This window comes from Symphalangus syndactylus, chromosome 17, assembly GCF_028878055.3.
Source record: "Symphalangus syndactylus isolate Jambi chromosome 17, NHGRI_mSymSyn1-v2.1_pri, whole genome shotgun sequence".
In the NCBI taxonomy this organism is placed as follows: Eukaryota; Metazoa; Chordata; class Mammalia; order Primates; family Hylobatidae; genus Symphalangus; species Symphalangus syndactylus.
This window is the reverse complement of record NC_072439.2, coordinates 14,423,428-14,444,487: the sequence shown is the minus strand read 5'-3', so window position 1 is coordinate 14,444,487 and position 21,060 is coordinate 14,423,428. Positions and strand designations below refer to the sequence as shown.

Below are 21,060 nucleotides of genomic sequence, written 5' to 3'. Positions count from 1 at the left end.
TCACTTGGGTCATCCAGGATCATCTCCTCAGCTCAAGAGCCTTCACTTAATCCCAGCTGCACAGGCCTGTCTCTCTGTGTAACATAGCCTCCACACCCGAGCCCCAGGATATGGGCACCTCTCTGTCAGGGCCATCATTCAAATCTCCGCGGAGCTGCTAAAAGGGACAGAAACCCTCCAAGCTCATCTGAGCCATGAAGTACCCCTGGAGTAAAGGTAGAGGGGCATCTCATGGAACCCAAGAGCAGAAAGCCCAGTGGACCTCAGGAAGCAGCGCCTGAGAACCAGAGCCTTCCAGAAGCCAGGCATCCATCCATGTGTGTGTGTCTCCATGGGTCCGCCCCACCTCACTGCCCACCTGTCCTCTGCAACCCCTCCACGGCCCCCGGGATTCCATGCCTCAGGTTCTAGCCACCAGCAGAAACGGAGGAACTTTCTCCAAATTTCCGGGACAAAGATTCAGATTGACTCCGCATAGATGAGATCGTCGGGTCGCCTGTGGCTCGTGTGTGTCTGGGGCTGGGATGAGCAGGTCCTCACGGTACACGGGAGGTGCTGAGGGCCCACCCCAGTGGGCATGAACTTGGCAGAAACCCCAGAACGTACCTAGAGCAGCTCAAAAACCAGACTGCCCCTTTGAGGGTGAAATTCACCCTTCAACGACTCCAGTCTGTCACTTCACACTGTCAGGGGCAGCACTGAGCTCACGTCACATCCAAGTTCTCGGGGCAGGCCTCCCCACAGCCCCTGAGTAATAATAACACTTCTTAGCACTAGCCCAGCGTCCAGACTCCAAGGCCAGGCCTGGCCTGCTGCTCAAAGCATGGGACCTGTCCCCTCTGCTCCCTCTGGGGACCCTTGTCCTCAGCAGGCACCAGGTTTGCTGTGGGCGTGTGGGGCTAATCACTGGGCCCCTCCAGAAGGGCTCTTTCAGATCCACATGATAAAGCCCCCAGCGTCAGGCTGGCAGGAGCAGCGGGGAACGTGCGGTTCCTGCTGCTGGGAAGATGGGCTGGGGCCGGCTCAGGTTCCAGGCCTCAGACTGCAGCATTGGGAAACGCTCCCGACCCCGCTCCTGCCCCATGCGGATCGGCTTCTTCCAACTGCAAACGGTGACTTCTGTGGCTGGAGGAGGCCACAGGGTTCCAGACAGTTCTGGAACTCCCTCAGAAGGGAAAGCAAGAATTCCTGTTTCCCAGGCTGAGGTCCAGGGAAGAGCCCTAGCCCTGTGTGGATCACAATCCCCCGCCGGGCCAGCCACTTGAGGCCACAGCGTGCAGTGACGGGAACCGGTGTTTGCGCAGGCCTGGGTCACCGGGACGTGGGTGGGTGACAGGTCAGCATCAGGTGTGTTTGCAGGGGCAGAGCTGGTGAGGGAGGTCCGAGGAGGGATGGGGCAGCAGAAATCCACAGCTCTTGGCGGTCACGTCTAGCCCTTGCCTCAAAGGCCAGTTGTCACCATCATGGTGCCAGCAGCAGCTCGCCCGAGGAATGTGCTGGCAGGAGCCATTTGGTGATCATTGATTAATCAGCCTGGAAGGAGGTGGCCCTGGCGTCCCTGGCAAGTCTGTGGCTTTGATTTCCTGTTTGGAAAGCTCCAGCTCTCCCGGAGAGTCCCTGTGGAGCAGCTACCCAGGCCCTCCCATCCCTCCCACCCCTCCTGTTGGCCCAGGGTGCTTTTTAAAAATTGAGATGTAATTCACATTGCACAGTTTCACTTTTGAAGGTGTGAAACTCAGTGGCTTTTAGTCGCGCATTCACAGAGTTGTGCAGCCGTCACCATTGTCTACTTCTAGAACATTCCCTCGCCCCAAAAAACAACCCCATCAACCATCACTCCCCAGCCCCGGGCAACCACGAACCCACTTCCTGTCTCTGTGGATTGGCTTGTTCTGGACATTTCACATGAACGAAATCACACATCACTTGACCCTCATCCCCATGGGCGGCCGGACGGGCAAGGTCCCAGCAGCTTCAAGGGCTCTTAGAGATTGAGTCATGTTTCCAGCACTTGCGTTCTTTTGCTCACCCCTCAGTCTCTGCACGATTTTTCTCCTTCCCACACACATCTCACTGAACTTTGCATTTTTCATAAATACACTTTAAAAGGAACCCTGTTAATCTAATCTTTTTCTTTAAGTACATCCTTCTGTCACTACCGTACTTCACAAGCACGCTTCCTCATGCATGGGAAACCTGTGTTCCTTGCCACAACTAGAAGTTGCTGTTTCTTTCTTTTTTTTTTTTTTGCGAAGGAGTCTCGCTGTTTTACCCAGGCTGGAGTGCAGTGGCGCGATCTCGGCTCACAGCAGGCTCCGCCCCCCGGGGTTCATGCCATTCTCCTGCCTCAGCCTCCTGCGTAGCTGGGACTACAGGTGCCCGCCACCTCGCCCGGCAAATTTTTTGTATTTTTAATAGAGACGGGGTTTCACTGTATTAGCCAGGATGGTCTTGATCTCCTGACCTCGTGATCCGCCCGCCTCGGCCTCCCCAAGTGCTGAGATTACAGGCGTGAGCCACCACGCCCGGCCAGTTAAAAGAACAACTGGCCAGGCGCGGTGGCTCACGCCTGTAATCTCAGCACTTGGGGAGGCCGAGGCGGGCGGATCACGAGGTCAGGATTTCAAGACCAGTCTGGCTAACAGTGAAACCCATCTCTACTAAAACTACAAAAAATTAGCCGGGTGTGGTGGTGTGTGCCTGAAATCCCAGCTACTCGGGAAGCTGAGGCAGGAGAGTCACATGAACCCAGGAGGTGGAAGTTGCAGCGAGCCAAAATTGCGCCATTGCACTCCAGCCTGGGCGACAGTGCGAGACTCTCTCTCAAGAAAACAAACTTTTAGGTTCAAGGGCACATGTGCCAGTTTGTTCTTTGGGTAAACTTGTGTCACGGGGGTTTGTTGTATAAATTATTTCATCACCCAGGCTAGTACCCAATAGTTATTTTGTCTGCTGCTCCCCCTCCACCCTCCACCCTCCAATAGGCCCCAGTGTCTGTTCTGCTCTGTGTCCATGTGTTCTCATCATTTAACTCCCACTTACAAAGTGAGAACATGTGGTATTTGGTTCTCTATTCCTGCATTAGTTTTCTAAGGATAGTGGTCTCCTCCTCCATCTATGTCCCTGCAAAGGACATGATCTCATTCTTTTTTATGGCTGCAGAGTACTCCGTGGTGTATACGTACTACATTTCCTTTATCCAGTCTACCATTGATGGATTTAGGCTGATTCCATGTCTTTGCTGTTGTGAATAGTGAGAAGATTCTGTTTCATCCCACTGAACCCACAGCTGCAGTCACCCCAAAAGCAGCAGCAGAGGAGTTCCCACAAGGGAGTGCCCTGAATAGTCCCCAGATGGGGTTGGTTGGGATTCCAAAGAAAGGAACCCTAAATGCCAGGGGGATGAGTCCAGAGCATTTCCCAGGGGGCCTTCGGTGCAGGGTGGGCTTCAGCGTCCTTGCGATGGGCATCAGAGAAAAGGCGCGTTCTACAGCCAGGTGTGTCCTCGGCAAGGGGGTCAGGGTATGGAGTTTATGTGAGGGTTTAAGGATTTTGGCTCAGGGCCAGGGCTGGCTTTTGGTATTTATCAGTGCCTGGGAATGTTCTAGGCTCTGGTTCAAGCCTGTAGGGAAAAACCTGCAGCTGGCTGAGCCACAGAGGTCAGGGCACTCTGTGATTTTCAGTCAGGACACAGAAAGCAAGCAAGAGGAACTGGAGGACCCTGTGGCTGCCTATAACAAGAAATAAAAATGGCACAGATATTACTAATTAAGCACTAATCCCAGAGGTGGTGAGCTTGTGGCCTTCCTGTTCTCCTCTTAAAAGCAACCGAGGGCCGGGTGTGGTGGCTCATGCCTGTTATCCCAGCACTTTGGGAGGCCGAGGTGGGCAGATCACCTGAGGTCAGGAGTTCGAGACCAGCATGGCCAACATGGTGAAACCCCATCTCTACTAAAAATACAAAAATTAGCCTGGCGTGGTGGTGGGCGCCTGTAATCCCAGCTACTCTGGAGGCTGAGGCAGGAGAATTGCTTTAACCTGGAAGGCAGAGGCTGCAGTGAGCCGAGATCATGCCACTGCACTCCAGTCTGGGCGACAGAGCAAGGCTGTGTCTCAAAAAAAAAAAAAAAACAAGCAAGTATGAGGAGGTCCTGAAAAGAGGACGGAACAGCACCAATCCGAGGCTTCCTCCTGGAGAAACTCAGGGTTGAAAGTAGAGCAAGGAGGGACCAGGGCTCCGGGCTGTCTGTGACTTGTCGTTAGTCATGTCACGTTTGTGGGCTACTGGACAGCTTTATGCTTGGAGGAGCCCTGTCCCGGTTTTTCAGTGTGTTGCATGGAGAGCGGAAACCGAGCCTTCCCAGGGATTACCGTTCTGCTTCTGCCATTCCCTTTTCTAATGACAATTGTACTGTCAGCAAATCTAAGACATGACCATTTGGAAAATATACAATTATTTTATTTGCCACTAAGAACCTGATTGTGCCTTCCACAATAAGACCCATCCCAAGCCCAGAGACACACGTATGTGGAAAGCCGCAGCTTACTGATGAAATACGCCGATTTCACAGAGGGTCACACACATTGTGCCAAGAGCTTTACGTTTCTTACCTCATGTAATCCACCCAAAACCCTCACTTGGCAGCTCTCACTACCGTCATTTTCTACAGAAGCTTTGATTAAATCAGTGGTTTGAGGTCGGGGTGATTCTGCCCTTGCAAGGAACACTGGGAGATGCCTGGGGATATGTGTGGTTGTCACGACTGTGGGGTTCCCCTGGCATGGAATGGGCGGAGGATAGGGATGCTGCTCAGAGCCTCGCAGTGCCCAGGATAGCCCCACCCCGGAGGATGGTCCAGGCCTGAATGTGATTAGGGGCGAGGTTGGGAAATACTGGACCAGGTGCATGCTTCCCCATTCCCTTTTTTTGAGGCAAAATCTTGCTCTGTCACCCAGGCTGGACTGCAGTGGCGCAATCTTGGCTCACTGCAACCTCTGCCTCCTGGGTTCAAGTGATTCTCCTGCCTCAGCCTGACGAGTAGCTGGGATTACAGGCTAATTTTTGTGTTTTTAGTAGAGATGGGGTTTCACCATGTTGGCCAGGCTGGTCTCGAACTCCTGACCTCAAGTCATCTGCTTGCCTCGGCCTCCCAAAGTGCTGGGATGACAGGCGTGAGCCATGTGGCCTGGCCCTTATTCCTTTTTGATGGTTTTGCCCTCCCTCTAATCCTATATTAAATTCTTGTCCTCTGCAAAAGCCTTGATAAAGAAGGGACTTGGAGAGCCGAACCCAACCTGTTGAGAGTTGGATGTTTGTTCCTGACTGCCCTTCTTGTTCTCTTGTGTGCGATTTCTTTTTCTTTCTTTTTTCTTTTATTCTTTTTTTTTTTTTTTTTGAGACGGGGCCTTGCTATGTTGCCCAGGCTGGTCTCAAACTCCTGGGCTCAGGCAGCCCTCTTGCCTCAGCCTCCCAAAGTGCTGGGATTACAAATGAGAGCCACCGCGCCCAGCCTCTTGTATGCTGTTTCTTCGGTAATTCAGGCCATGAGATTCAGCAGAAATATCTCAGGTGGAAGGCCCTACTGCCTACTTATGCAAACCCAGGATCCATAGCTTTCCGGGGAGGGCTGTCCCGCCGGTGGCCTGGCAGAATGTTCTAGAAGCAGAGGGAACCAGCTGGGTCCAGCTGCAGGGAGCCAGCATCGTGGCTGAGGGCGTCTCCCCATCCTGAGCCAGGGTACCCGCTCTGGGTGTTTCCTTTCTCCCTTTAGGAATGCCATATGGCAGCCGAGAGAACTCCCTCCTCTACTCTGAGATTCCCAAGAAGGTCCGGAAAGAGGCTCTGCTGCTCCTGTCCTGGAAGCAGATGCTGGATCATTTCCAGGTGAGCTGTGCTATTGAGCGTGGGCCCTACCGTGGGCGAGGAGGTGGCAAAGGCCAGCCCCACAGGCCATACACGCCTTCGGTCACCTCTCCGCCCCTCCGGCTGTGAGTTCCCGCAAACCCTCCGTCCTGTGGACTGTGGCGGATGAGCCTTCCCTCCTCCCCCTGACCACCTGTACTCAAGCGACAGAGAAACTCTTACCAAAAGCATCTCTTCCTTTTAACGGCATCACCAAAGATTGGGAATTAACTTGGCTTGAGGCCCTTTTAGAGAGGCTGGTTAATCATTAATCTCATCCAGTGTTGGCTCTCTGGGGATGGTGGAGGGAGGAAAAATGCCTTTTGCATTGATTGGCGTGTTTTTGTGTTTGATGATTGGTAGGCCGAGCAAGAGGATTGCTTGAGCCCAAGAATTTGAGACCAGACTGGGGAACACAGCAAGAGCCTGTCTCTACAAAAAATAAAATTAGCCAGGCCTGGTGGCACTCGTCTTGTAGTTCCAGCTAATTGGTAGGCTGAGATGGGAGGCTCTCTTGAACCCAGGAGGGCAAGGCTACAGTGAGCCGTGATCTCACCATTGCACTCCAGCCTGGGAGACAGCAAATCCCAGTCTCTAAAATAGTAACAATGTAACAATAAAAATAACAACATTATAACATAGTAACAATGTAAACATAACAATGTAACGATAATGATATCTAACAGTGTGGCTGAGATCGTGACACTCCCACTTTCTCCACCACTGGTTCACTGGCCCTCACTTTGGCCTGTCTGAGTCCCCAAGCCAGTGTCCTCGTATTTACACTGCTTTCCACAGAGTGTAGGGGTAATTTTACTTTTGATTCTGCTTTTTTTTTTTTTTTTTTTTGAGAGAAAGTCTGGCTCTGTCACTCAGGCTGGAGTGCAGTGGCACAATCTCGGCTCACTGCCAACCTCTGCCTCCCGGTTCAAGCGATTCTTCTGCCTCAGCGTCCCGAGTAGCTGGAACTACAGGCATGCGCCACCACAGCCGGCTAATTTTTGTATTTTTAGTAGATATGGGGTTTCACCATATTGGCCAGGCTGGTCTCGAACTCCTGACCTCGTGATCTGCCCACCTCAGCCTCCCAAAGTGCTGGGATTACGAAATTGAAAGCTCTTGATGGGAAGGGATTGTGAACAGGGTAGGAGGGTGGGGAGTCTGTAAGAATGGCACTAGGGACCCAAAGAGAGCACTCTGGTGGTGTGGGACAGGGGACAGCCCCTCCCAGGGGCCCCCATCTGCTATGGAGAGGGTCAGTGGGGAGGGAGCTCAGGAAGTGAGGAGGCTTCTGGCCCCAGAGTCTCCCCCGCCACCTCCTAGGATACTCAGCCAGTCCTGCAGGGCCAGGTTCGCTGGCAATCTTTGGCCATCCACTGTGTCAGGGGCTTCGGCAGCCAATTCTGCCCAGTACATGAAGTTCTCTCTGGCGAGGCCCGAAGTCAGATTCCCTGGGAATGCCCCAGCCCGAGGATCTCTGCCCTGGCCAGCGGGGGATCCTCTTTGCCCACTGATGCTGCCCCCTGTCCCCTGTATGTTTCCAGGCCACGCCTCACCATGGGGTCTACTCTCGGGAGGAGGAGCTGCTGAGGGAGCGGAAGCGCCTGGGGGTCTTCGGCATCACCTCCTATGACTTCCACAGCGAGAGCGGCCTCTTCCTCTTCCAGGCCAGCAACAGCCTCTTCCACTGCCGCGACGGCGGCAAGAACGGCTTCATGGTGAGCCCCGGCCCTGGCTGCATGCGGGGGTGGCGTGGCGGGCCCCTCCCCCTGAGCTGGGCATCTCTGTCCTCAGGTGTCCCCTATGAAACCGCTGGAAATCAAGACCCAGTGCTCAGGGCCCCGGATGGACCCCAAAATCTGCCCTGCCGACCCTGCCTTCTTCTCCTTCATCAATAACAGCGACCTGTGGGTGGCCAACATCGAGACAGGCGAGGAGCAGCGGCTGACGTTCTGCCACCAAGGTGAGGCCAGCCCCTCCTGTGCACAGCCACCATAGCCACCTGGCCAGCTTCCAGAAAGGCCCCATTGCCCCCACAGCCAGGGTCTTCTTGCACACACCCCTCACAAGCCACCCTCCCGTGCAGACCTTCTGTGGCCTACCATGTCTCCTGGGAGGTCCTGGCGTCCCTGCCGCTCTGTAGTTTTTTTTTTTTTTGAGAGAGTCTCACCCAGGTGGGCGTGCAGTTGCCCAGGTGGGAGTGCAGGCGGGAGTGCAGGCGGGAGTGCAGGCGGGAGTGCCCAGGTGGACTGCAGTGGTATGATCTCGGCTCACTGCAACTTCCGCCTCTTGGGATCAAGTGATTCTCCTGCCTCATCCTCCTGAGTAGCTGGGATTACAGGTGCCCGCGACCACGCCTGGCTAATTTTTTTTTTTTTTTGTATTTTTAGTTGTGACGAGGTTTCCCCATGTTGGCCAGGCTGCTCTTGAGCTCCTGACCTCAAATGATCCACCTGCCTCGGCCTCCCAAGGTCCTGGGATTACAGGCATGAGCTACCGCACCCGGCCGCTCTGTGGTTTTCTGCTGCAGGCATCAGCCCAGCCACGGTGCTCTGGACCCTCTTCCAGGCGCCCCTGGGCATTTCTGCCCCTGCACACCTTCCCCTCCACTCTGCCTGTCCAGCCCCATCAAGTCAAGGCCACATCTCACCTGCTTCCTACGTGTTGTCTCCACTCCCCTGCTCATCAGAAGTGACCTCGTCCTTCCTTGTCTTGGTTTCAAGTCACTGATCGCTGCCTCTCTGTCCCATAAGCCCTGGCCCCACTTTCCAAACCTGGCCACTCGGCGATGTCCAGAGACATTTTTAGATGGCACACTTGGGCGGGGTGCTCCTGGCGTGCCATGGGGTGAGTGGAGGCCAGGGGCACTGCTCAGCACCCTGCTGTGCCCTGGACGGCCCCACCCCAGAGACCAAGAGGACCCCAGTGTCCACAGTGTGGGGTGGAGCAGCCCTGCTTGAAAGCAGTCAGCTCCAAGCTCTGCCTCCCTCTCCATCCCTCTCCCTCCCTCCCTCCCTCCCTCTCCTTCCCTCCTTCTCTCTCCCTCTCTCTCATGCTCTCTTTGAGCCCCTGGCTGTCCCCAGTGTTAGCAGCCTGCTCACCCCTTGTTGATGCTCTCCATCCCTCCCCCTAGGTTTATCCAATGTCCTGGATGACCCCAAGTCTGCGGGCGTGGCCACCTTCGTCATACAGGAAGAGTTCGACCGCTTCACTGGGTACTGGTGGTGCCCCACAGCCTCCTGGGAAGGTAGGTCCCTTCCATTTTTCAGCATGCTCCGGGGCGTGCTTTTCCTCCTGGAATCACAGGCTGTGTCCTTCCTGCCCCTTACTCCTTTCACCTCAAACCACCTCCACGGTCTGTCAATACCAACACCTAGAGAGTTCCTTAACGACTGTAGACATTGCTGTTGCCCTAAGAGGGGACACAGTTCAGCCTGTTACACCCCACGTGGCCACTTCCCTTGCCAGTTCATGCTGGGAATAGCCCTGCTCTGCTTCCCACTGCACAGGGGAGGAAACCAAGGCCCAGAGAGTTGGGACTGGCATAAGGTCTAGCGAATGGCAGAGCCGGGATTCTGGTTTCAGAGCCCACGGTGCCCATCTTCAGGCCCCGGTGCTGCAGATGGGGGTGGGCTGATGGCAGGGACTCTGCCTCTGGCATCCTCAGCAGTTTGCCCGCCACCCCACTCAAGGTTCAGAGGGCCTCAAGACGCTGCGAATCCTATATGAGGAAGTTGATGAGTCCGAGGTGGAGGTCATTCACGTCCCTTCTCCTGCGCTAGAAGAAAGGAAGACGGACTCGTATCGGTACCCCAGGACAGGTGAGTGCCCGGTACATGTGAGGGGCCAGCCCCTGGGGCATGGCTGGTGAGGTGCACTGTCCCCCAGGCCCTCTGAGCTGCATGTGTGTGCTCTGGGCATCTATGGGGGTGTAGAAGGAAGGCTTCTGCCCTGCAGGGGCCGCCCCTTTCTCCTGGCTTACCTTGGCCTCCTGATCATATTGCTCAGAGGTTGGCAAGCCGTCTCTGGAAGGGGCGAGGGCACAGGTATCTCAGGCTTCCAGGGCCAGGCGAAGGCAGGCTCTCTTGCAACTGCCCCACCCTGCTGCTGCAGCACAAAAGCGGCACGTGCAGGAATGGGCGTAGCCATGTGCCAAGGAAACTTGACCAAAGTTTCGATTACAAATAATTCACCTTGAGATACATATGATTTTCATATTAGCGAAAATGTCGCTCTTGTTTTGTTTGCTTGTTTTCTTAACTGTCTCAGAATGAAAGAAGGATTTTCAGCCATACAAAAACAGAAGGCAGGCTGGATTTGGCCCTCACACTATAGTGGTGTTTGTTTGTTTTTGAGAAAAGGTTTCACCTTGTGGCTCAGGCAGGAGTACAGTGGTGCAATCACAGCTCATTGCAGCCTCCAATTCCTAGGCTCAAGTGGTCTTCCCACCTCTGCCTCCCAGGTAGCTGGGACTAGAGGTGTGTGCCACCATGCCCAGCTAATATTTAAATTTTCTGTAGAGACAAAGTCTTGCTTTGTTGCCCAGGCTGGTTTCGAACTCATGTTCAAGTGGTCCTCTCGCCTCGGCCTCCCAAAATGCTGAGATTACAGACGTGAGCCACACGCCCGGCCACTCCCAATTCTTAAACATCTTTCTAATTATTTAAAAATATCTCTGGAGCCAAACAGCACACGTGCAGCCCAGATTCCGAGTTCAGGCCTTAGGTTTGCAACCCCCATGGGACCATATAAGAGCATCGTTATTGCCCGTACTCCACGAGTGCCTGCTCTATGCCGTGCTAGATGGAAGCTTCTTCCTGTGGGGTCTTTCCAAATCCCACTGCAAATGAGCTAAGTCAGTCTTTTCCCCCTCGTTTGACAGATGAGAAAACAGGCTCAGAGATGTCACCTGCCCTGGAGGCCAGAGCCACGAGGGCTGGAGTTGAGTTTCTTATAGGTCTAGCCAAAAAAATAAGCATTCTCCGCTCTGCTGTGGCCCACGCCCTCTTTTGGAGCCTGAACTAAGTCCCACTCTTTGGAAGCCTCTTGGGTCCCTTATTCTGTCGCCACTGGCCTCCCAAGGGCGCAGGTCTGGCTGTCACACAGGCTCCCTGGTTTTGCGTGGGACACACCCCACTTGTCACGTTGTCGGTTTCACTGTGATGCCTTGGGCTTCACCGTCTGCTCCAGAGCTCTCCCAAGGCAGGGATGGCGTCTTCCTGGTGTCTGTGGCCCCCACAAGCCCCAGCTCTCAGCACAGGGTGCGGCCCGTGTTCTTAAATGAGAAAGCTAGATGCCACGTCACTGTCGGGAATGCAAGCCAGGCCCAAAGTCAGAAGGTCCCCACCTGAGGGGTGTCATGCCTGTTCCAGCAGGACGATGTGCCTGCAGACAGACCGTGGGACACCTGGCTTCTCCTGCCTCCCCCACTCCAGCTGTACACCTCTCTGTGGATGTTACCCCACAGCCCAGGCCCCCCGCGCCGGCTCTTGGCACACACAGGTGATGCCTGCCTGGTGTTCACCTCACTTTGGTTTTTGCAGGCAGCAAGAATCCCAAGATTGCCTTGAAACTGGCCGAGTTCCAGACTGACAGCCAGGGCAAGGTAAGGGGGCCTGCTGCATACTAGATAATCTTCTAGATGATGCGGGGAAGGGCCGGGTAGGCAGCTGGGTGGATGGGCAGGTCACTCACCTCCCTTGCGGGGGCACTCCACAAGCCCCAGCCCTGCCGCCCGGTCCGCCTAGCCATGGGCCTTCCCTGTATGTCTCTGGGCCTGCGCCTAGAATGCGGCGTGGTGAGCTGGCCTCCCTGCCTCACAGAGTGGGTCCTGAGACTCGAGGCCACGCCCGCGGTAAGGAGCAAGCACCGGGCAGGGGTCCTAGGAGGACAGGCGCGGCAGGTGTTCCCAGGCTACCCCAGGAGTGGGTGATGTGTGGATCTAGAGCTGCCCTCTCTCCAAGTTTCTAGAACAGAGAACTCCATGGGGCAGATGGCTGGGGGACCCCAACTTCAGATGGGGTGTTTCCTCCAGCATTTTGGGCAGATCCTCAGGGGTCAGTTCACTGGACCCGTCAGCTACTGTGGGGAGGAGAGTGTTCTGGATCCCATCCTCCCGACCTCGTCAGATCTAGTACACAGGGTCATCATCACCTGGGGCTCATCTCAAAGGACCCCACAGCCTGGAGGCGCCATCAGGCAGCAAAAGGCATCATCACCCTGCAGCAAGGCGGTCACCGGCAGACCATACCTGTGACCGCATCTCCCTCGGCCCCCGCCTCCCCAGCCACCCCCTGCAGCCCAGCATATCCCTCCCTTCTCTCACATCCCTACCCTCCCTGGGGACCCCCAATAGCCCCACATTGATCAGTTCTCTCGGAAGTTGCAAATCCCATAAGACCTAGAAGGGTGTCAGGAAGTTAAGTAACATCACATTGGAGAACTCGCAGACAGAGCCCTGGGCCAAAGAGGCTGGGGCAGAGGAGAGCAGATGCCGATGGGGACATCAGGCGTCCAGAGAAACCCTCCCTTCCCCTGCGCCAGAGGATGGAAGGGCCGGGACAAACCAAAAAGGCCCTTGTGTGCTCTTGCAAAAATGACATAATATGATTAGGGCCTCTCCAGACCTCTTTTGCATTCTTTTTTTTTGAGATGGAGTCTTGCTCTGTCGCCGAGGCTGGAGTGCAGTGGCGCGATCTCTCCTCACTGCAAGCTCCGCCTCCCGGGTTCACGCCATTCTCCTGCCTCAGCCTCCCAAGTAGCTGGGACTACAGGCACCCACCACCATGCCCGGCTAATTTTTTGTATTTTTTAGTTGAGACGGGGTTTCACCGTGTTAGCCAGGATGGTCTCGATCTCCTGACCTCGTGATCCGCCCGCCTCAGCCTCCCAAAGTGTTGGGATTACAGGTGTGAGCCACTGCACCCGGCTTTCTTTTGCATTCTTGACAGGAGCAGTCTGGCAGATTTTAGGTGATCAGTCTGAGTGGCTTTGCCAGTGATCCACATGAAACCTCCCTCCAGGCTGGGGTTTTGCTTTGCTTGTTTGTTCTTGTTTTTTGAGACAGGGTCTCACTGTCATCTAGGCTGGAGTACACTGGCACAATCATGACCCACTGCAGCCTCAACCTCCCAGGCTCAAGGCAATCCTCTCGCCTCAGCGTCTTGAGTAGCTGGGACTACAGGCATGCACCACCACACCTAACTAATTGTGGGTTTTGTAGAGATGGGGGTCTCGCCATGTTCCCCAGGCTGGTCTCGAACTCCTGACCTCAAGTGATCCATCTGCCTCGGCCTCTCAAGGTGCTGGGATTACAGGCATGAGCCACTGCACCCGGCCCCGCCAGGCTGTTTTAGTGGCTTCTTGCACTCTCAGACGTGCAGAGTCCTTGGGTGGGCCTGGGTGATGCCAATCAGACAAGTCGGCTTGGGGATGTGGGATCGGTAACCCACTCAAGTGGTAGAGCTGGAGGCCCTGCTGCCGTTTCTCCCTTCGATCCTCCAGAGATGCTGTGCCAGCCCCATTTAGGCACGAGAAAGCCCCAGGTCCCCTATCTCTCAATACCCTGGAGACGCCATGCCAGCCCTGTTTAAGCATGGGGAAGCCCTGGGTCTGGGGACTGTGCTTGCCCAGAGCCACCTGGCTCTAAGGGACAGCCCAGACCAGAGCCTTTGGGTCCAGGCACCCGCTGGGGTGCCGCCATTGGCTCGCCCAGCCCACCTGCCCCTGTTAGGTGTAGTCGTTTGTTTGGGCCATGACAAAGGACTACAGACTGGGAGGCTTACACGGCCGAAATTGACAATGTCCAACACCAAGCTGCTGGCGGGTGGCTCCTTCTCCATGGCTTCTTGGTGGCCGTTGCTTCCTGTATCTCTTCTCAAGACGGCCTCCCTCTATGTCTGTGTCCACGTGTCCCCCTGTAAAGATAGCAGTCATGCCGGATCAAGGCCCACCCTCATCCACACAACCTTGTCTTAGTACATCTCCAGTGGCCCCATTTCCAAAGAAGGTTGTGTTCTGGGGTTCTGGGGGCTGAGACTCCAGCATATGAATTTGGGGGGGACACGATGGGACCCAGCACAGTGGCCTTCTCCTCCGAGCAGCGCCGGGCAGCCCAGGGCATGACCCATACCTGTTTCCCTTCAGATCGTCTCGACCCAGGAGAAGGAGCTGGTGCAGCCCTTCAGCTCGCTGTTCCCGAAGGTGGAGTACATCGCCAGGGCCGGGTGGACCCGGGACGGCAAATAGTGAGTGTCTCCAGCTGGAACCCAAGGAATTCACCTGCAGGGCCCTGGGCCCTGGGCAGCCACTGAAGCTGCCTCCTGGCCTTCTGTGCCATTCCTTCCATCTGCTCACGTCTTCCCGCAGTGCAACTGCCAGGACAGGCCTCAGACCAGTGTCCAAAGGGCCCTCCTGACCTCAGCCAGTCTGAGGATGAAACACTGGACTTATGAGTCCCAGTGTTAGTGCCACTGGGACATGCTGATCCAGTTACCCAGAGTGTGGAGGAGGACCTACAGAGGGGATTTCAGGTGTCCCCAGACCTCAGGCCCAGAAAAACTGAGTCACAAAGTAGAGCTGCTCACCTATACTCACTCCTCAGCCTCCCACCCATGTCGAGGAGAGAACTCTATCACGTCCCTAAACGGGGGCCCCAAACCCCAGTGGGCAAATTCAGCCTCTGCCTGTTTTTTTTTTGTCTGAGACGGAGTCTCGCTCTGTCGCCCAAGCTGGAGTGCAATGGCGTGATCTCAGCTGACTGCAACCTCTACCACCTGACTTCAAGCAATTCTCCTGCCTCAGCCTCCCAAGTAGCTGGGATTACAGGCACCCGCCACCATGCCCAGCTAATTTTTGTATTTTTAGTAGAGACGGGGTTTCAGCACCTTGGCCAGGCTGGTCTTGAACTCCTGACCTTGTGATCCACCCGTCTTGGCCTCCCAAAGTGCTGGGATTACAGGCATGAGCCACCGTGCCCAGCTGTCCACCTGTTTTTATACATCCCATGAGCTCAAAATGGCAGTTACACTTTTATTTATTTATTTATTTATTTTTTTGAGATGGAGTCTCACTCTATTGCCTAGGCTGGAGTGCAGTGGCACGACCTCGGTTCACCGCAGCTGTTGCCTCCTAGGTTCAAGCGATTCTTCTGTCTCAGCCTCCCAAATAGCTGTGACTACAGGTGCCCGCCACCACGCCCGGCTAATTTTTGTATTTTTAGTAGAGACAGGGTTTCACCATGTTGATCAGGCCGGTCTCGAATTCCTGGCGTTAGGTGATTGGCCCACCTCTGCCTCGGCCTTTATGCTTTTAAATGATTGGAGGGCAGAAGGGAGGGGATCCACAGAAGATTTTATCACACATGGAAGTGACGTGAAATTCACATTCAGTGTCCATGCATAAAGTTGTGTTGGCACACAGCCAAGCCTACTCATTTGCAGACTGTCAGTGGCAGAATTGAGTAACTGTGATAGAAACTATGACCCACCAAGCTGAAAGTATTTTGTATCTGGGCCTGTTTCACAGAAAAACTGCTTCCCTTGCCCTACACACTTGCTGGGCCTCCTTTCCTTTTATATTTTTTGTAAAAATTGGGAGGCGGAGGCAGGTGGATCATGAGATCAGGAGATCAAGACCATCCTGGCTAACACGGTGAAACCCCGTCTCTACTAAAAATACAAAAAATTAGCCGGGCATGGTGGCGGGCGCCTGTAGTCCCAGCCACTTGGGAGGTTGAGGCAGGAGAATGGCATGAACCCGGGAGGGGGAGCTTGCAGTGAGCTGAGATCGCGCCACTGCACTCCAGCCTGGGCGACAGAGTGAGACTCTGTCTCAAAAAAAAAAAAAAAAAAAAGGGCTCTTGCTCTATGGCCCAGGCTGAAGGGCAGTGGCACAATCATAGCTCACTGTACCCCTGAGCTCCTGGGCTCAAGCATTCCACCCACCTCAGCCTCCTGAGTAGCTAGGATCACAGGCAAGAGCTAGCATGCCTGGCTAATATTTTTATGTTTTGTAGCAACAGTGTCTTACTATTGTCCAGGCTGATGTCAAACTCCTGGCCTCAAGCAGTCCTCCCATCCTGGCCTCCCAGAGTGCTGGGATTCTGGGATTACAGGTGTGAGCCACCATGCCCAGCCTGGGCCTTCTTTCTAACAGATTCAGGTTCAGTGCTTTGGGAGGCCCATGAGCTTTAGTTAGGATTTCTTTTTTTGTTTTTTTCCTTTGAGACAGAGTCTCACTGTGTGGCCCAGGCAGGGGTGCAGTGGTGCGATCATAGCTCACTGCAGCCCCGAATTCCCAGGCTCAAGCAATCCTCCCACCTCAGCCTCCTGAGTAGAGGGGACTACAGGTACTCATCATCACGCCTGGCCAATTTTTTGTATTTTTTGTAGAGATGAGGGTCTTGCTTTTGCATTCCTATGCCTCTAAGTGTGTTCACTTTTCTAATTGCATTTGTTAATGCCTCCAATAGAATGTTAACAATGAATTATATTACGTGCTGCTGCCATATGTATGTTTGCTAGGACTGTGGGTGTGAGTCACCACACCCAGCTAATATTTTAATTTTTTTTTTTTTTTTTTTGAGACGGAGTCTTGCTCTGTCACCAGGCTGGAGTGCAGTGGTGTGATCTTGGCTCACTGCAACCTCCGACTCCCAGGTTCAAGCAATTCTCCTGCCTCAGCCTCCCGAGTAGCTGGGATTACAGGCACGCACCACCACACCCAGCTAATTTTTTTATTTTTAGTAGAGATGGAGTTTCACCATGTTGGCTGGGACGGTCTCAAACTCGTGACCTTGTGATCTGCCCGTCTCGGCTTCCCAAAGTGCTGGGATTACAGGTGTGAGCCACTGCGCCTGGACTTTTTTCTTTTTTTTTTTTTTTTTTGTAGAGACAAGGTCTTGCCATGTTGCCCAGGCAGGTCTTCAACTTCTCGGCTCAAGCGATCCCCCCCACCTCAGCCTCTTAAAGTGCTGGGATTGCAGGCCTGAGCCCAGGCACCACTCTAGTTAGTATTTTACGTCCCTGTGATGCTTCCCTTTGGTTTGGTTTTCGTTGCTCTCTCTTTGTGTGGAGGTGCTGCTTTTCCATGTAGAATACTGACATCTCCTCTTAAAATAAATTCAAGTTTAAAACTTGTTCATTTAGGTCAGGTGAGGTGGCTCACGTCTGTAAACCCAGCACTTTGGGAGGCTGGGGCTGGCAGATCATCTGAGGTCAGGAGTTCAAGACCAGCCTGGCCAACATGGCGAAACCCCATCTCTACTAAAAATACAAAAATTAGCCAGGCATGGTGGCAGGCGCCTATAATCCCAGCTACTCGGGAGGCTGAGGCAGGAGAATCGCTTGAACCTGGGATGTGGAGGTTGCAGTGAGCTGAGATTGCACCACTACACTTCAGCCTGGACAAGAGTGAAACTCTGTCTCAAAAAATTAAATAAATAAATAAAATAAAGCAAGCCATGAAATAAAGGATAGCAACTGTGGGCCGAGGAGTCAGTGAAGAGGAGAAACTATTAGAGATTGCCGCTGTGAGACTTAGGCCATTGTTCCCGAAACACTTGGATCATGAAATCTTGTCACCCATCCTGTCCGCCCCTAAGCATGTGCCAGGAAGGAAGCCTGTGTGTGCTGCGGGGTTACTTGGCCAAGTGCAGGTGAAGCCAGCGCAGGAAACCCAGCCCTGATTCCACACGGGTTTGGACGCTACGTCCCCAGCTTCTCTGCAGGCCACTGAGGCTCCCGGCTTCCCTCCCATCTTCCCCCCCATCTTCCCCCTCAGCGCCTGGGCCATGTTCCTGGACCGGCCCCAGCAGTGGCTCCAGCTCGTCCTCCTCCCCCCAGCCCTGTTCATCCCGAGCACAGAAAATGAGGAGCAGCGGCTAGCCTCCGCCAGAGCCGTCCCCAGGAACGTCCAGCCGTATGTGGTGTACGAGGAGGTCACCAACGTCTGGATCAATGTAAGCGGGGCAAGCACTGGCTGTGTGCCCGCCTGGGCCCTGGAGTCACACTGTCCCCACCCCCACGTCCTAGAAGGCCGAGCGCCAATGGCGAGCGGGGTTTGCCCTTGTGTGGAGAAGTGAGCTCAGGCTTTGGCCATCCCTGGCTGGCAGGGAAGAGGGTCTGGGGGGGTTGGTGAGTCTGGCAGCCACTGGAGCCTCTCCCCTCATCTATTTTTTTTTTTTTTTTTTAATTAGAGACAGGGTTGCTCTGTTGCCCAGACTAGAGTGCAGTGGTGTGGTCATAGCTCACCGCAGCCTTGACCTCCTGGGCCTAAGTGATCCTCCCACCTCAGCCTCCAGAGTAGCTAGGACTACAAGCCTGCACCGCCATGCCTGGCTAATTTATTTATTTAGTTTTAGAGGTGGGGTCTTATTATGTTGTCCAGGCTGGTCTCTGAAATTCCGTGGCTCAAGCAAGTCTCCTGCCCCAGCCTCCCAAACTACTGGGATTACCGGTGTGAGCCACCATGCCCGGCCACTCACACCTTCTGACGCATCTTCTGTCTCCTTCCTGGACAGGTTCATGACATCTTCTATCCCTTCCCCCAATCAGAGGGAGAGGACGAGCTCTGCTTCCTCCGTGCCAATGAATGCAAGACTGGCTTCTGCCATTTGTACAAAGTCACCGCCGTTTTAAAATCCCAGGGCTACGATTGGAGTGAGCCCTTCAGCCCCGGGGAAGGTGAGCAGAGCCTGATGAGTACGGTCGACTCATCGCGTTAGTCATGTGTGGTTCAATATGCTGTTTGTTCATTGATCGGCGCCCCCAACTCAACCAGCATGGCCTGCAGGAGAAGGGACAGAGATCGGCAGGAAGCCAGCCTTCCCCAGTGACTGGTCATGATCTGGCAGGGCTTAGAGCACCCAGCTGTTGGCTTATTCAGGCAGCAGATTTACTGAGCACCTCCCCTGTGCCAGGCCCTTAGCACTACCAGGGGTTGGCCACCTATGGCCCACAGGTCAAATCCGGCCCACCACCTGTGTTCATAAATAAAGTTTTATTGGCACTGGGCCACGGCCACTTGTTTACAGAGACTGTCTGTGGTCGCTTTTGTGCTGCAGCAGCAGAACTGGGTACTCCCAGCAGAAACTGTCGTGCAAGGCTAAGATTTACTGTCTAGCCCTTGTAGAAACATTTGCCAGCTCCTGCTGTTGGTAGTAGTGACGGAATTGTTCATTGTAAATAAAGAAAAAGGAAAATCCCTGCTCTTGGGACCTTCTAGTGGAGGAGGCAGTATTCCAGAAACAGGTGCTGCCTCTGGTGTGATGCGCGTGGTGGAAGGAAATGCAGTCGGGCGAGACGCTTGAGGGTGAGGGGCCTTCTTTCTACAACGGGAAGGCATGAGGATGTCTCTGGATAGCATGCTGTGGAGGTGAGGGGTCCACACCATGGCTCTGGGCAGAGCCACAGCCCATACAAAGGCCCTGGGGCAGGCAGGACTGTTCCTGGCATGTTGGAGGAATAGGGAGGAATTTGAGACCAGCCAGGGTAACATGGCAAAACCTCACCTCTACTAAAAACACAAAATATCGGCTGGGCTTGGTGGCTTACGCCTGTAATCCCAGCAGTTTGGGAGGCTGAGGCAGGTGGATCACCTGAGGTCAGGAGTTGGAGACCAGCCTGACCAACATGGTAAAACCCCATCTCTACTAAAAATACAAAATCTAGCTGGGCATGGTGGCAGGCGCCTGTAATCCCAGCTACTCAGGAGGCTGAGGCAGGAGAATCACTTGAACCCAGGAGACGGAGGTTGCAGTGAGCCGAAATCACGCCATTGCACTCCAGCCTGGGCGACAAGAGCAAGACTGCGTCTAAAAAAAAAAAAAAAAAAAACGCCGGGCGCGGTGGCTCACGCTTGTAATCCCAGCACTTTGGGAGGCCGAGGCGGGCGGATCACGAGGTCAGGAGATCAAGGCCATCCTGGCTAACATGGTGAAACCCTGTCTCTACTAAAAAATACAAAAAATTAGCCGGGCGTGGTGGCGGGCGCCTGTAGTCCCAGCTACTCGGAGAGGCTGAGGCAGGAGAATGGCGTGAACCCGGGAGGCGGAGCTTGCAGTGAGCCGAGATTGCGCCACTGCACTCCAGCCTGGGTGACAGAGCGAGACTCCGTCTCAAAAAAAAAAAAAAAAAAAAGTCTGGTTTTACAAAGTCCTAATGTGTCCTAAGAGGTCATGGGCCCAGTTGGCTCCTCCCCCACACTCCCCACCGCCCCCCCATGCCACACACAGATGTCATGTGGCCTTTGGAGGGTTCTAAAATTGGGAAATTCCAATGAAAATCCAGATTCCTGGTTTCTCTTCCTGGTTTTTTTTTTTTTTTTTTTTTGAAACAGGTTCTTGTTCTGTCGCCCAGGCTGGAGTGGCAGTGGTGTGATCATAGTTCACCGCAGCCTCAACCTCCTGACACAAGCAGTCCTCCCAACTCAATCTCCCAAGTAGCTGATGCCTGGACCACAGGCACACACCACCACACCTGGCTAATTTTTTTTTTTTTTTTTTTTTTTTTTGGAGAGACAGGGTCTCACTATGTTGCCCAGGCTGGTCTCAAACTCCTGGCCTCAAGCAATCCTCCTACCTCGGCCTCCCAAAGTGCTGGGATTACAGGAGTGAGCCAGGGGCCTCCTGGTTTCTCATGGGAAACACTGGGCCTGCCATCCACATGGCAGGAACAGGCCCCACAGGCTTCCTCGCCCATGTGGCAGGTTTGACGCAGTGGCCTGAGTTCACAGCCAGGTCTGACGCTGGCGTCTGAGTTCACAGCAAGCCGGGATTTCAGTGGCTCCATGGCGAGTCTGCTTGGGTGGAATTTGGCCTGGGTGCCATTGGGCGCCTGCATCACCTCCCAGGCCCCTTCACCTCCCTTCTTTCTTTCCTTCCAGATGAATTTAAGTGCCCTATTAAGGAAGAGATTGCTCTGACGAGCGGTGAATGGGAGGTTTTGGCGAGGCACGGCTCCAAGGTACCAGGGTCTCCTTGCAGCCTTCCCCTGCTCCACGCATGTGTGTTTTACACACATACACTCACACACACACACACAAGTGCATACACACACACTCACACACACATTCTCACACACACACTCATTTTCGCACACACACATACACTCACACACGCTTGCACACACGCACACAGATCTGTGAGGACTCTGCTTTAT

General features: G+C 54.3%; 1 protein-coding gene across 17 annotated transcripts in view; it reads left to right on the top strand.

Moving 5' to 3' along the window:
- Window positions 1-21,060, top strand: part of DPP9 (dipeptidyl peptidase 9) — a 49,357-nt gene that overhangs the window by 12,412 nt on the left and 15,885 nt on the right. For 14 of the 17 annotated variants that reach the window (XM_055250422.2, XM_055250428.2, XM_055250426.2 and 11 more), the window contains 10 exons: window positions 5,772-5,884; window positions 7,447-7,620; window positions 7,697-7,865; window positions 9,036-9,149; window positions 9,595-9,723; window positions 11,446-11,507; window positions 14,048-14,148; window positions 17,684-17,861; window positions 18,423-18,585; window positions 20,786-20,865. In XM_055250422.2, the coding sequence (XP_055106397.1) occupies window positions 5,772-5,884; window positions 7,447-7,620; window positions 7,697-7,865; window positions 9,036-9,149; window positions 9,595-9,723; window positions 11,446-11,507; window positions 14,048-14,148; window positions 17,684-17,861; window positions 18,423-18,585; window positions 20,786-20,865 (1,283 nt within the window). Of the gene's footprint in view, window positions 1-5,771; window positions 5,885-7,446; window positions 7,621-7,696; window positions 7,866-9,035; window positions 9,150-9,594; window positions 9,724-11,445; window positions 11,508-14,047; window positions 14,149-17,683; window positions 17,862-18,422; window positions 18,586-20,785; window positions 20,866-21,060 lie in introns of those variants that run through there. The other 3 variants (XM_055250427.2, XM_055250431.2, XM_055250432.2) reach the window with 3 other exon arrangements.